Source organism: Ambystoma mexicanum, chromosome 2q (assembly GCF_040938575.1).
Source record: "Ambystoma mexicanum isolate Mex_15411 chromosome 2q, UKY_AmexF1_1, whole genome shotgun sequence".
Lineage (NCBI taxonomy): Eukaryota > Metazoa > Chordata > Amphibia > Caudata > Ambystomatidae > Ambystoma > Ambystoma mexicanum.
In genome coordinates this window covers 309,660,404-309,673,448 of record NC_090924.1, presented here as the reverse complement: position 1 = coordinate 309,673,448, position 13,045 = coordinate 309,660,404, and the positions used below count along the sequence as shown (strand labels likewise).

General features: G+C 43.7%; 1 protein-coding gene across 1 annotated transcript in view; it reads right to left on the bottom strand.

Moving 5' to 3' along the window:
• Positions 1-13,045, bottom strand: part of LOC138568695 (uncharacterized) — a 1,243,988-nt gene that overhangs the window by 1,169,852 nt on the left and 61,091 nt on the right. Inside the window, exons 10-11 of the mRNA XM_069646472.1 lie at positions 10,714-10,872; positions 546-754 (exon numbers count right to left, since the gene is read on the bottom strand). Of these exons, the coding sequence (XP_069502573.1) occupies positions 546-754; positions 10,714-10,872 (368 nt within the window). The remainder of the gene's footprint in view (positions 1-545; positions 755-10,713; positions 10,873-13,045) is intronic.

Below are 13,045 nucleotides of genomic sequence, written 5' to 3'. Positions count from 1 at the left end.
TTCTCCTCTTAGCACTTCCCCTGAGCACGGCTCCATGAGCATCAAAGCACCTTATCCCTCCCCCAAACCCCGTCTGCACTTGCACGTTCTGAACACTCACAAGCCATAGTAGATTTGTCTCCCCTTCCCTTATTCTCATTATTTGTTTGTACTATTATTGCAATTATTTATCCTTGCTGTAATTCATTGTCTTCCCCTGTCCCCTCCCTGTTTGCCCTGTGGGTGCTTTGAAACAGTTTTGCTAATTGTATAAGCACCTAATAAGTGACCAATAAATAAATAAATAAATAAATAGTATGACAGGGAGAAACAGAGCATATGAGACAGATAGAGGAACTGAGAATGGATCAGGAGGGTACAAGATGACAGGCGGGCAGACCAAGCAGAAGAGAGGAACAATAATCAAGACGTTAGAGAATAAATTTAGCAACCAGATGTTTGGTGACACTAAAAGTAAAAAATAATAAGTTGTCACTCATAATCAGCTGTCCCGTTATAGGAAGTTTAAGCTTTGAAAACATCTGTTCATAATGCAAAATACTCACATTGCCTGGTAGGCGGAGCAAATGATGTTAGTTGGGAGGAGTTGAAGTTGAGATTCTTTGATGTGGCTCAGTAGTAGCTGTATGTCAACCTGGAATAATGCGGCCCAGTCTTCAGTGTTGTATGAAGAGAAGTTTGGGCTTATTTCCGTGAAAACCACAGTCAAGAGTGTTTCTTCCAATGTGGTTATTTGAGAAACACTCAGGTTGGCCTTAGTGAAAAATAAGGTAATCTGTCACAAAATATTGTACAACTTCCAGAAATATTCACATGTTCAGTAATTCATTTTAAGCTGGATTGATACCTGTGATCGAAAATCCCCCAGTGAACAAGAAACCATCTAAACCACTATCACAAATGGCACTAACTGTAGACACCTGAGGTATATTCATAACCGAGTGACATTCCTAATAGATCTGTGCTCACCGCCACCAGCAATGGTTATTTACCATCGAAGCTTAAATGAGGAATCTTCATTTCTGGTGTCTAAGAGTCGTGCAGAGAATTTTTGCTTGCCCTTAGAGATGGCCCTTCAGAGTCCTGCGTTGAATTGTGTGCCCATGACTTCAAACATTGTTTTAGATACGTTGAGCTCAATGGGCCTGATTCTCATTGATTTGAACTGCAGACAATGCAGGGATGCTGTTGAGAATCATAGATTTGTACATATTACCTTCTACTTGATTCCCATAGCCTAAAACTGGAGCAAATCTGGGGAATCCTGAAACATCTTTGAGATGCTCATCTGCAAGTGTGAGTCACAAAATTGTGGCCAGGGGCATCGTAGAGTGGCCCCAGGCATCTCCGTATTTGCTCCAGGTTTAGGCTTTGTGAATAGGATATAAAGTAGCAACTGCAAATCTCTGATGCTTAGTGTCATCTCCTGATTTGTTCCAGTTCAGATCTATGGGAATCAGGCCCAAAGAAGGAACCTCAAAAGAAGTGCTGCAACTTCTGTTATATTCTGGGAGTGGAACCGTTTTCTTAATTGCTTTCATTCTGAGAGTTTAATGCTGAATCAGGTGAAGTAGAATGGAAGTAACATACAAATTGGTTCAGTAAGAGGCAAAATAGGATGCAGACCAAGGGCCCCTCTAAATGTTGGCGTGATTCATTTTGCTAGTGAGTGAACAATGGGATTTTGGGTGTACAGTGACTATAACAAATATGAAATAATGAAGGAAAATAAATTATAATAACGAATAAATACCGATTTTTAAAAAATATACATGTTGGGATGGGAAAAGGGACAAAAGAGTTGGGGACGGGATCAGGGTAGGGTTTAAAACAAAATGAAACATGGGTGTTGGGGGGGATTTTCGTTATAATTTCATTTGTTATTTTTTCATTAGTAATAACACATGGAAACAGGATTTTGGAGTGATTGAACCGGAGATCGAACTTGTGATCGGTTTCTGGGTCTCTGTTTCTCTCATATTTATTTGTGCTTCAGTTAGAATGATTGGATTTCAGGTCAAATCTCGAGCATATTTGGTGGGGTTGGTTCAATCAACCAAAGTCTGTTCAGTAAGTAAGAGCCCTTACCCTAAAGGACGTTTGAGTTTCTATAAAAGGCCCTACTCACTTCCTGGTCCTTTGTGGGTTTTGCTAGGCTATGAAGGAATGTGGCATATAGGACAGCTTCACAATTAGAGGGTGTTTGCCAAGGTTTGAGGAGTCGTAGGAGCAGGTTTAGCATGTTGGTATTTGTTTTTGTGTAGTTTGTGATTGTTTGCCGAGTTTTTGTTGTCTCTTTTTGTGCCCCTAAGTGTTCGTTTAGTTTTTTGTTAGTTTCCTGTAGTATTGTGATTGAGTCTGGGAGAGGGTTTGAGAACAGAACTGAGGGAGGTACGGTTGAGAAGAAGAGGTGGGAGAAGACGGCAAGGCTGTTTACTCATATGCCCACCGTGCGTCCGACGAGCCCTGCCAGGTACAGAGTATTGAATAAACCTCCATGAGCACGGAAGGAGTTCCATGGAGGTACATGCACAGCGCTGAGTTAGAGCAGATTTGGAGCACGCAAATCTGGCATTTGGGGTTGTAATCACCCATTTGGAGCAGATTGGGCAGCGCGCACATCCTCAAATGAACACTGACGGCATGCGTCATGCTTCATGCTATGCTACATACTGTTGCTGAGCAACGGTGTAAACAATGGCCACGCAGGGAGCGCTGTAGAAAGTGGAAACAGTTGGAAATATAAGCAAATGTAAAGTAAAGGTGAATTACAGGACTTGGCCTTCAGCAGCTCTCCAATGCTAAAATAGTAATACAGACAATTGAAATGTATAAGGATCAAAACAAAGAGAAGATTAATACAACAACCACAAGGTCCCACAGGGGGGCAGGGGACATGGCCATGCAAAGTGTTCCTCCCTGAAATGGCAGAACCCAATGTACAGCGGAAAAGATGGCTCAAGTCCTTTGAGCATTGTGCTAATGTTGTCTGTGACGCAAATAGAGTGTTGATAAGAAAAGGCCACTATTTCAACACTGTCTGGGCTCAGCAGGACCAGAGAAGTTTGAAGCTCCCCCTGATTTACCTGAAGAAGAATGCCTGAACCTGAATGAATATGAAAAGTGTGCACTTAGATGAACAAGTACTATGAGAATAAAGTAAGCACCATGCTGGAACAGTACACATTTGGAAGGAGATTGCAGGAAGAGGGGGAGAGTGTGGAACAAAATATCACAGCATTAAGAAAATTAGCCAGGTCCTGCAACTTCAATCAATAACTTGATGAGAGGCTGAGAGATCAGTTAATGCTAGAATGCAGGGGTAGTAAAGTGAGAGAAGGAGAGTGGGCGGAGGATGACCCAACACTCGAGACTGTATTACGAATATCTAAAGAAGTTGTGTACACTGAGAGGCGTGTCAAAACACTAAAGTGTAGAATGAAGGAAACAGCAATTAAAGCGTCTCCTGAGACAACGTCAGTAACACCTGGTGGATCTACGGAAGCAATATCAACTGTTGGAAATAACACACCAGTGAAGAAATGGGTCCCAGAAGACAGAGGTTACAAGGGGGCGCATCGAGATTTGACAACTCTAGAGGGAGAGAGAGATTTCCAATGAAAAGCCAAAGTTATCCAAGGAGATGTTACAGATCTGATTACATATCACACTGGTCCATCCACCCAATGTGTCGGCTCTAAGAGTTATTTGTAGGATGTGCAATGGAAGAGGTCATTTCGCCAGGTGCTGCAGAAGTCGAAACCCCTCAACAAATTGGATAGGTGAACCATTCAGTGATGATGAAGGTGATGAGCGCATATCGAAAGTGGGGGAAAAGGAAGAAGATCTGGAAAATCCTAATGCCACAGTTCTCACCAACAAAGTACCACTTGTAATATACAAAATATACTGTGGAAACAGAAGCTACAAGGAAAGAATGTGGACACAAATATCTACACAAAGTTTATAAAAATCCAAAAGCTTACGGTGTGGTGAAGATAGAACTAATGGGTTGTTTTCAAGCAACACTACGATTTCATGGGAGAGAAGCCATTGGAAAAGTATATGTATCAAAAAAGGGGTCAATTCCACCTTTGAGTTGGTTCATCAGAAGAAGCTAGTAGTTAAGCCTGATCCAAATGTAGAGGATACAGTACTTTTGATATAGAATGCTCTACAAGACATGCAATAATTATGAAAAGAGGGATTTTTAGAAAAACATAGGCTGTTTGCAAGGATTTGCTCACCAAATCAAGTTGAGACAAGGTTGAACATTGGTTGCTCAGAAACTGTGCAACATTCCGATCTCCATGACAGACGAGGTAAAGATGGAACTAAAGAAGCTGGAAGAACAAAGTATCATAGAGACTATTGCGCTTCGGAGTGGGTGTCACCACTAGCTGTGGTGAGGAAGAGCTCTGGGAAGGAGCAGATTTGAGTTGACATGAGGGAACTCAATAAATGTGTCATTCCAAAGAGGTATCCATTGTCCAACACTCAAGAACTGATGTGGACGAGGGGTCCAGGCAAGTTGTTTTCTACCCTTGATGTTACCTCAGCATATCACTAAGTGAAACTCCATTAAGAATCTAGACATTTGACAGCGTTTATAACTACGTAGGGTTTGCACCATTATTGGAGGATGCCTTTTGCTCTTATTTCCGCAACCTCTGCATTTCAGAAAATAATGCATAGGATTTGATGGTAATGAGGGTGATATCCTAGTCTATGCGGAAGACATAAAAGAACATGACAAGAGGCTAGATGGAGTGTTTAAGAAATTGCATGCTGCAGAGATGACCCTATAACAAAAAAGTGATGGGTAGAACGTTTTGAATTGATCTGAACCACTGGCCCTGCCCTGGGCAAACTTGGGCACCATTGTTTTTTTGTCCATCTGCACCATTGCAAAAGGGGTCCAGCCATATGCATATCAGCCATGTACTACCACCAATGGGAACAGCCCAGCCCGAATTGCTAGGCCCGGTCCCCTCTGCACAGAAACACAAGCAAGCAACACCAGGGAAGTACCCTAAGAAGGGAGAACTGCAAGATTAATAGGAGAGAAATCGAATACTTGGGCATGTCATTTCTGAAAGTGGTATATTCCCAAAAACGACCATATAGAGGCTATTGAGAAGACGTTCACGCCAACCAATAAAGATCAAGTAGGGACATTCTTGGGGATGGCCGAATACTATTAAAAGTGTACCTGGGATTTTGCCAAGCACACAGCTGCAATGAGAAACCTAGTGAGAATGGGAGTAATGTTTGAATGGGATAACAACATAAAGAAAATATTGGCAAAGGCACCAACACTACAGAACTACAAGAGGGGAATAAATACAAAAAAGCAATGTAAGACTGGGTTCAGTTTTGACTCAGACAGAGAAAGCGAAGGAGTATGTGTCATTGTTTCGCAGCAAGGTTGCTAAAAGGAATAGAGAAGGCTTATGCTAGCATCGAGAAATAGACTTTGCCGATAAAGTGGGCAACAGAAAAATTCAGAAGTTTTGGATGGGGAACGATGAGAAACCAAAACATGTCTCACTTTCTAGTCCCCGGGGATTTCTCGTGTGGCCAGGGCACAGCCATCATCTTGGGATCCAAACACTGGTGGTGGACCAGTGCGGGAGGATCACCTGGGTGAGTGGTCTTCAGGGACTGGAGGTGAGGCAACTGATGGTGAGATGTAGTATTCCCTCTTTCCTTTACCCATAACCCATCCTATTTTATAAGATCCTCCAAAATCCCAACCCCCCACCCCATTTTCTACACAAACACTGGTCCGAGGAAGAGGGCGATTGAGAGTAAAGAGGCTAACACGTACATATCTCACTGGACATGTCCCACAAATCGTTTCAGGCAAAGTCAGGCACTTGACTTTAATCACATATATCTAATACCCATCAGCTCTCCCCACACGGATAAAAGGTGGAACATAGAGACACACTGAGCAAGGTGGATCACGAGAAGGAGCAGAACTTCTGGGGGGGAAGGCGAACCTGCTGGAGCAGGATGACTGATTGAGGGACTAGATAAAAGGGCAGGGAAACCCTTAAGACCCCTGCAGGAGGTCGTTGCTTCCAGGAGGCTGTGAAGGAGACGCAGAGAAAGCCAAATTGCAGACAACAAGAAACATGCCTTGTGTTTCAAAGACGCCAGCGACCCTCAGGGGTGAATGACAGAGTTGGGGAGGCGAGGCCAAGCCTGTGGTATTAACCTTGACTTGTAAATGAAAGCCGCAGATACAATAAAGGAACGCGCACAACTGGTGAGTTAGTGAAAGACATGAAAGGCCGGTTTGTGTCAAAGAAAGATTGAAGCCACAACAGTGTATCTCACAAGTGAAGGTTGTGCAAATGCTGATGAGACGCGAATGGAAGCTAACCGGTGATGAACTTTTAAGTGGCAGATAACTGTAAAGCCAGTGATACAGAGTAGCGTAGTTGTCCGGTGAAAGGAAGTATCCCACTCAAAAGTCTCTGCGAAAGGTGCAATGTTTTGTTACAAAGCCGCCAAGTGAACGAACACTGAAATGCATAATGGTCAAGATTAACCCCTGCAAACGGGGAAGTGAAAAGGTGAATGCTTGAACAGAAATATTTTTTTTAACTTTTGTGCTTGTGGTACTGCACTACAAAGACCAAGAGACACTGGAGCAAATAACTTGAGAGTGTGAGCTGAAGAGAAAGTCGAAGTGGTCCTGCGGAAGTCTATGGTAAAAGCCTGGCGCATACAAAAGTCTTCGACATCAGAAAAAGGGGCGATTCTGTCTGAGGGAGACCAGAAGTGTGATAAGTTAGGGGAAGAGAACCCCTATCAAATGTGCATTAAGCGAGGTCTGAGTGTGGCTGAGGGAGATCTGCGTTGAATCAGGTACTTGTTGATTAAAAGGTCCGAGCCCGACAGAGGATGACCTATGTGAACTGTTAAAGCTTTGAGAGGTCCGAGCCCGACAGAGGGTGACCTATGTGAACTTTTTGTTGAACTATGAAAGAGCTTTTGGAACTATGGAATACGTGACTTTAACATGGAAGTCCAGACGGGTCTTGATCCATATTTTGAACTGCCTTTATTTTTTAGAAACTGAGCCAGAGTGTGTCATCCTGTCTACGGGAGCCACCTTACTCCATGCTGTCCAACGTGGGGAGGAGAGCTGACTCAGCCACTTTATGGTATAACACTGATTTTCCTTTGCATACAAACTTCCCATTTACACACTTTTTGTATGAGAGATAGGGCAGGCATTAGGTTTTGTTAGTATAGGCCATTTTCCTTTGACAAAGACTGACTAGGACTGTGTTTTCTTTATTATTTGATGGTAGAGACTACTCCCGTCATATATATAGGGCAAAGTAGTAGTTTCTCCAAACCCAAAGAATCTAATAATGCTTCCCATGACTATCATTCAAGAAATGTCTGCGAATGCCAAGCTGAGGGCCGTGGGAGAACATATTCGCTCAGGAAGGTGGCATGGCCTAGCCTCTGAAAAATCAGTTACACCGGGGGTTGACTATGTTGAACTCAAAACATTTGCCATCATAAAAGGTGAACTCTCCATTATGTCCCAACAACTAATTTAAAACAGAATAGAATTTTCCTTCCTGCATTGCTTCTGGTGAAAGATATCGAGCTGGCCCATGAAGGTCAATGTAGGATTATCTCTACTAAACCCTTATTGTGGTAAAAGGTATGGTTTCAGAAGATGGATTCCCAGGTAGTGTCAGTGTTGAACAGCTACTGTACCTGGAAGTGTGCAGCCCCTCCACATTCCCTGAGCCATTAAAAATTACAACTTTTCCCATTGCAGTCTGCGATAAACTAGCCATTGACCTCTTTGGACCTCTGCCAAATGGCACCTAAATGCTAGTAAGCCATGGATGAGATATCTGTAACCCTGATTTATGAATTGTTGCATCCACAGCTGCACGCACAGTGAATCCGGCTTTAGACACAATGGGCCTCATTACGACCCAGGCGGTAAGTGGTTTACGGCCGCGTAAACAGCGCCGACCCTTACCGCCTGATTCCGAGGTCCCTTAGCGCCATGGTGGATTTAACACCTGCTTTTAGCAGGTGTTAAAATCCATGACGCTAAGGGACCTTGTTGTTAATTACGCCACCGTAATTTACAGTGGCCTAATTAACGCCTTCCCCACTCCATTATGCCCTATGGGGCAAAAATGGGAATGGGGAAGGGTAAATGGGGATTGGGGACTTACCGCCTACCTCGGAATGGGGCGGTAAGTCCGCCAACCACCATGGCGTAAACGTAGTTTACGCCATGGTGGTAAAGGTACGACCCAGGCGGTAACTTACCCAATGAGGCCCAATGTTTGCAGCCTATGCCATTTCAAAGGTGGTGCAATCAGATAATGCCCCCCCCCCCATTTAGCAGTCAGGAGCTCATGCAAGCCCTGTACCAATTGTTGTAGGATTACTGAAATACTATATATAGTACCACTGGCACATGCCTATCTGAACGGATGTTACACAAAGACCTTTGCCCAGAGGTACCTCACCTTCCTAGAAGGTGTGCACATAAAAGACAAATATTAGACATTCAGGAAAAGGACACCAACAGCAAAAACAAGATTAACGTCTATGTGGACAATAGGATGGGAGCTTAACCAGCAGCAATACGTGAAGGAGATTGTGCTTGTGCAGAACGGGGAGGCAATCAAATGACAAGAAATTATTTTTTTTTCAACAAAGCTCCTATGGCAGATGCCATTTTAATGCAGAATACGTTTTGGAGAAGACTGATATAAAAAGATGGAGATGGTGAGACTGACACCCATGACAGTTGTGTTGATGTGAAAGAGTGCCACCTCCCCACTAGAGATTGGTTGAGTCAGATTGTATGAAGAACCCGACAATGGATTGAGGAGATGAGTTCAATTTGCATTTGCTATTTAATCATGGGGGGGGGGCGCAGTGTCCTCTTTTCATTTTTAATATATGTAAGGAAAAGGGAAGTGATGACACAGGAGGAAAGGAAGGAGGAAGGATGAGGAATAAAGGGATTATGTATGAAACAATTGTAGCGGTTGCGTGTGCTATTGAGTCGCAGTGCTGATTTAATATAAATAGCCTAGAACCTAACAGACACTGACTGTTGAATATCGATCAGGAATCATTCAGTAGGAGTCTTGCACAAGCTTCCTTCAGGGATTCTCTGTGCCTTCTCCCAAGTGTACACATGATCATGAGTCTTTCACACGCAGCCCTGTTTCTGCTCACCCTGCTCCTCCCTTCACGTGTCGATGAATGGCCTCTGTCTTGTTCGCTCACTCTGAGAAACAGGCACTGACTGGAGTATCTCCCACCTCCCTGAATTTCTACTACCTTCTCCCCCCAAAAATCATGCAATCCTGCGTCTTGCACAAGCTGCCCTCAGCAATTCTCTGCTCTTCCTGATCCAAGTATGACGCACAAGCTGGGCGCAAGGTTTCTTTTTCTTGTGGCATTTGTATTGCCAACAGTTGTCTAAATCCACAGAATGCCTGGCATCTCCTCCCCCCAACAATCACTGGTATGTTTTCCTCTACTCACCAGGTGGCACTTGTGTTGTTCACCCACTTGACATCACTGAATTAGTCACAAAGCATAAACAAACCAACCCTATATCTAACTCTCTGAGTGCCCAGACACACATTACCTCCCCCACCCTCATTTGCACTCAACTACTCTATCTTCACTTCAATGTATTAACTTTACATAAATGCCCTAATCCTGCCTCCTTGCAATATGCCTCTATCAGAGCTGCATAAGGCTCACCAACGAGCTCTTACCACATGTGCCCTTTATAGCCCATTAGGTCGAACTCAGACACACTTCTTAAAAGGTTGGACTGAAATCCCACAGGATTGAATCACTACGACGTTTGGTGATTTGAGGTTCTAGGGAATAGTTTGTCCAGGCCTAGTACTGAAGCAAATCAGGAGATAGCCAAGAGCACCTTGAAAGTGCACCTGATTCACAAAGCATACAACCAGACCTGAGATCTTGAAAAATGCAAATCACAAAGATTTTCTTAAGGGGTGCATAGGGAGGCTTCGGGCATCTCCAGATTTTTTCCAATGTTTTACCATCAGTTAGGACGTAACTGGGAAAAATCTCAGATGCTCACGCCATCAGCTGATTTGCCGGCGAGTTGATATTTGTGACTCCAGCACAGTGATTAAGCTCTTCTGTTTTCACTAAATATAAAAAAATAGAGTTGGACATGTCTGAACAATACGTGCAATACCCTAAACCCATATTGTGCTTGTTCCTTCTGAGTAGGGAACAGGAGAACAGCAAGCGTGCACAGAAATACAGCTGCTCATTCAGTACCTGTTCTGTGTGTGTGGCGGGAAAGAGAAGGAACCTTTACCTACTAATGTCTATGGCAGTGGTCTTCAAACTGGGGGACTGGCCCACTGGGGGGCGAGTGGGGGGCTTGAAAGGTGCCCTGAGTTGGGGCACACAGATCTTCCAAAAGGGAGCACAGTGAATGATTGTGTGCCCAGCAGCAATAGTTGGCCTCAAGTGGGGATCTGCAACAACATTTTTACTCAATGGGGGGCTCGGCATAAAAACGTTTGAATACAACTGGTCTATGGTGTGATTCTTTGACTAAAGGGCCAAACCTCGTGTTTCTTGTACGGTCTGTCCAGAATCTTCTTTGAACCAGTGATATTACTGTGATATATAGCTTATCGATACCTTTGCAGCTTCAGACGTGAAGGTATGTACAAACTGTGGTACATCCTGGGGCTTCACAGTGCTTAGCATCGTCTCCAGCAAGCTGATATTCTGAGTGATGGCTGAATCCGCGACTAGCTTAGCCACATCATCCGTAGTTGAGATCGTCAAGATCACAGCCTGGAGTTTGGGAGAAAGACAAGAGAACAGAAGGTTTACAACATAATGTTAAATACAACGTTACTTGTTGCGGATCAGTCTCGTGAAATGGGCAATGTTACTTGAGCTCATGATGATACATTCGACAATAGACATACAACAAAAATGCTGCCAAGTGTGTGTGGATCTGTACATAGTTATTTTTATTTACATTATTTTGCCCAACAGGGGATGCATTACCCATGTACTGAGTGATCTCACATTCCATGCCAGATTCCAGAGAACCGCATACGTGGCCATATTTATAGAAACTTTGTGAGCCATTTTGTGCTGGAAATTTCGCTTCTGAAAGATTTCTGGTGGGTGACATTAGGACTGTGTTAATATCAGGATGCACAGTTTCAGCCATTTCTGTCTGGTCCTATGAAAGGTACAGTCTCTCCCCAGGCTACCCTGCCCTTTAACCACATTGGGGTCCTGCAAGAATGTATTTCAGAGGCAAGGAGTTTAAGAATCTTCTGTCTATGTCCCTGAATGCTATCATGGCGGAGCGAAAGAATTCAGACACTCCTCCACATTGTTTTTGGCTGCTAACATACACCGCAGTAGCCAGTGCTAGCGGATACACCACAACCTCCAACACAGCAAAGAGTCAAAATGCAAAATTTGGCAGATTTCTTTAAAAGGGGACAAACAAAGTTTTTTTTTAAATTATTTCCACAACCGTCTGATCCCAGCGTCTTCCATGCCCGAGGTGAGCCTCATATGCGACCAAAACATGTCACCCATCATATGGCGGCAGAACTGCATTCTGCTGTGTTGGTGCCGCAATGCCGTTGCCGATGCTGGTCCTGAAAGCTTGAGCGCCATCCAGATCTGGACTCTCGCGATTGCTGTGATTGTCCTGACACCTCTGAGGGCCAAGCTTGTCCCGATGACATGTGTCACTTTATTGGACTGCCAGCTAGCTTGGCACTGTTGGCTCCATGGTACAGGCATGAGACTCAATAATAAGGGATGCTTATGCCAGCTGCCACTGCATCAACTTTATCTTTTTGATTTGATTTTTATTTGTATTTATATATCACTTTATTTATTTCAATATTTGTGAAGCGCTGCACACCCAAAGGCCTCAGAGCGCTTTACACCGAAGCACTGTACAAAAGTAAAACGGTACAAATCATGTAGAACAACATTCAAGTTAACAGGTAAGCAAGGGAGTTTTAAGGCTTGAGTGGAAAACAGGAAAAGAAGCAAGTGATCGAAGAGGGATAGGAAGCACGTTTTGGTGTTTAGAGGCCAAGAAGGGAGAACAAATGGAAGCAGGAATTAGCGCAAGGGGGACGAGGAACAGTAAGAAGAAAAAGAGCCTGGGAGAAGAATGAACGAGATGGGACATAGAAGGAAAGGAGAGAAGAAAGATAGGGAGGGACAAGATTGTGAAGGCATTTTTAAATCAGACACAACAAGTTAAATAGCAGGAATGATTGAAAGAGACGCCAGTCAAACGAGGCAAGAACAGGGGCAATAGAGAAGAGTAGACGTATAGCTGAATTATAGATGGATTGAAGAGGAAACAGATGGACCACAGGAAGACCTAGTAGAAGGGAGGAACATTAAAACAGATGAGAGAAGGTAAGAGAAGAAAAAAGTATTTTAGTTGCGGTAAAGGAAAGAAAAGGTCTAGCCTTACTGATGCTAAAATGCTGGAAGCGACAGGAGCGGGATACAGCGCAAGTATGACGGGTGAAAGAAAGAGATGAGTCAAGAAGAACTTCAGTCTTGGAGGGATTTAGATGAAGGAAGTGAGCCGACATCCAGGGCTAAATTTCAAGAAGGCAAGAAGGGAAGCAGTCAGAGTAGGGTGTGTAGGCAGAGAGAATGAGGAGAAAGAAAGAATGAGCCGAGCATCATTAGCACAGAGAGGATGGGAAAGACCAAAGGAGGAATTAAAAGAGGAAAGAGGAATGGTGTAAAGAGAGAAAAGCAGGGGAACCAGGACTGAGCCCTGAGGTACCCTATACTGAAGAGGAAAGGTAGGAGAATTTAGACCAGCCTAAGAAACCAAGTTAATGCGATTAGAGAGATAAGAATAAAACCAATTTAAAACAGAACCACGGAACCCAAGATCAGAACGACAACGAAGCAGGATCAACAGTGTCAACAGTGGCAGACAGATCAAGAAAAACCAAGA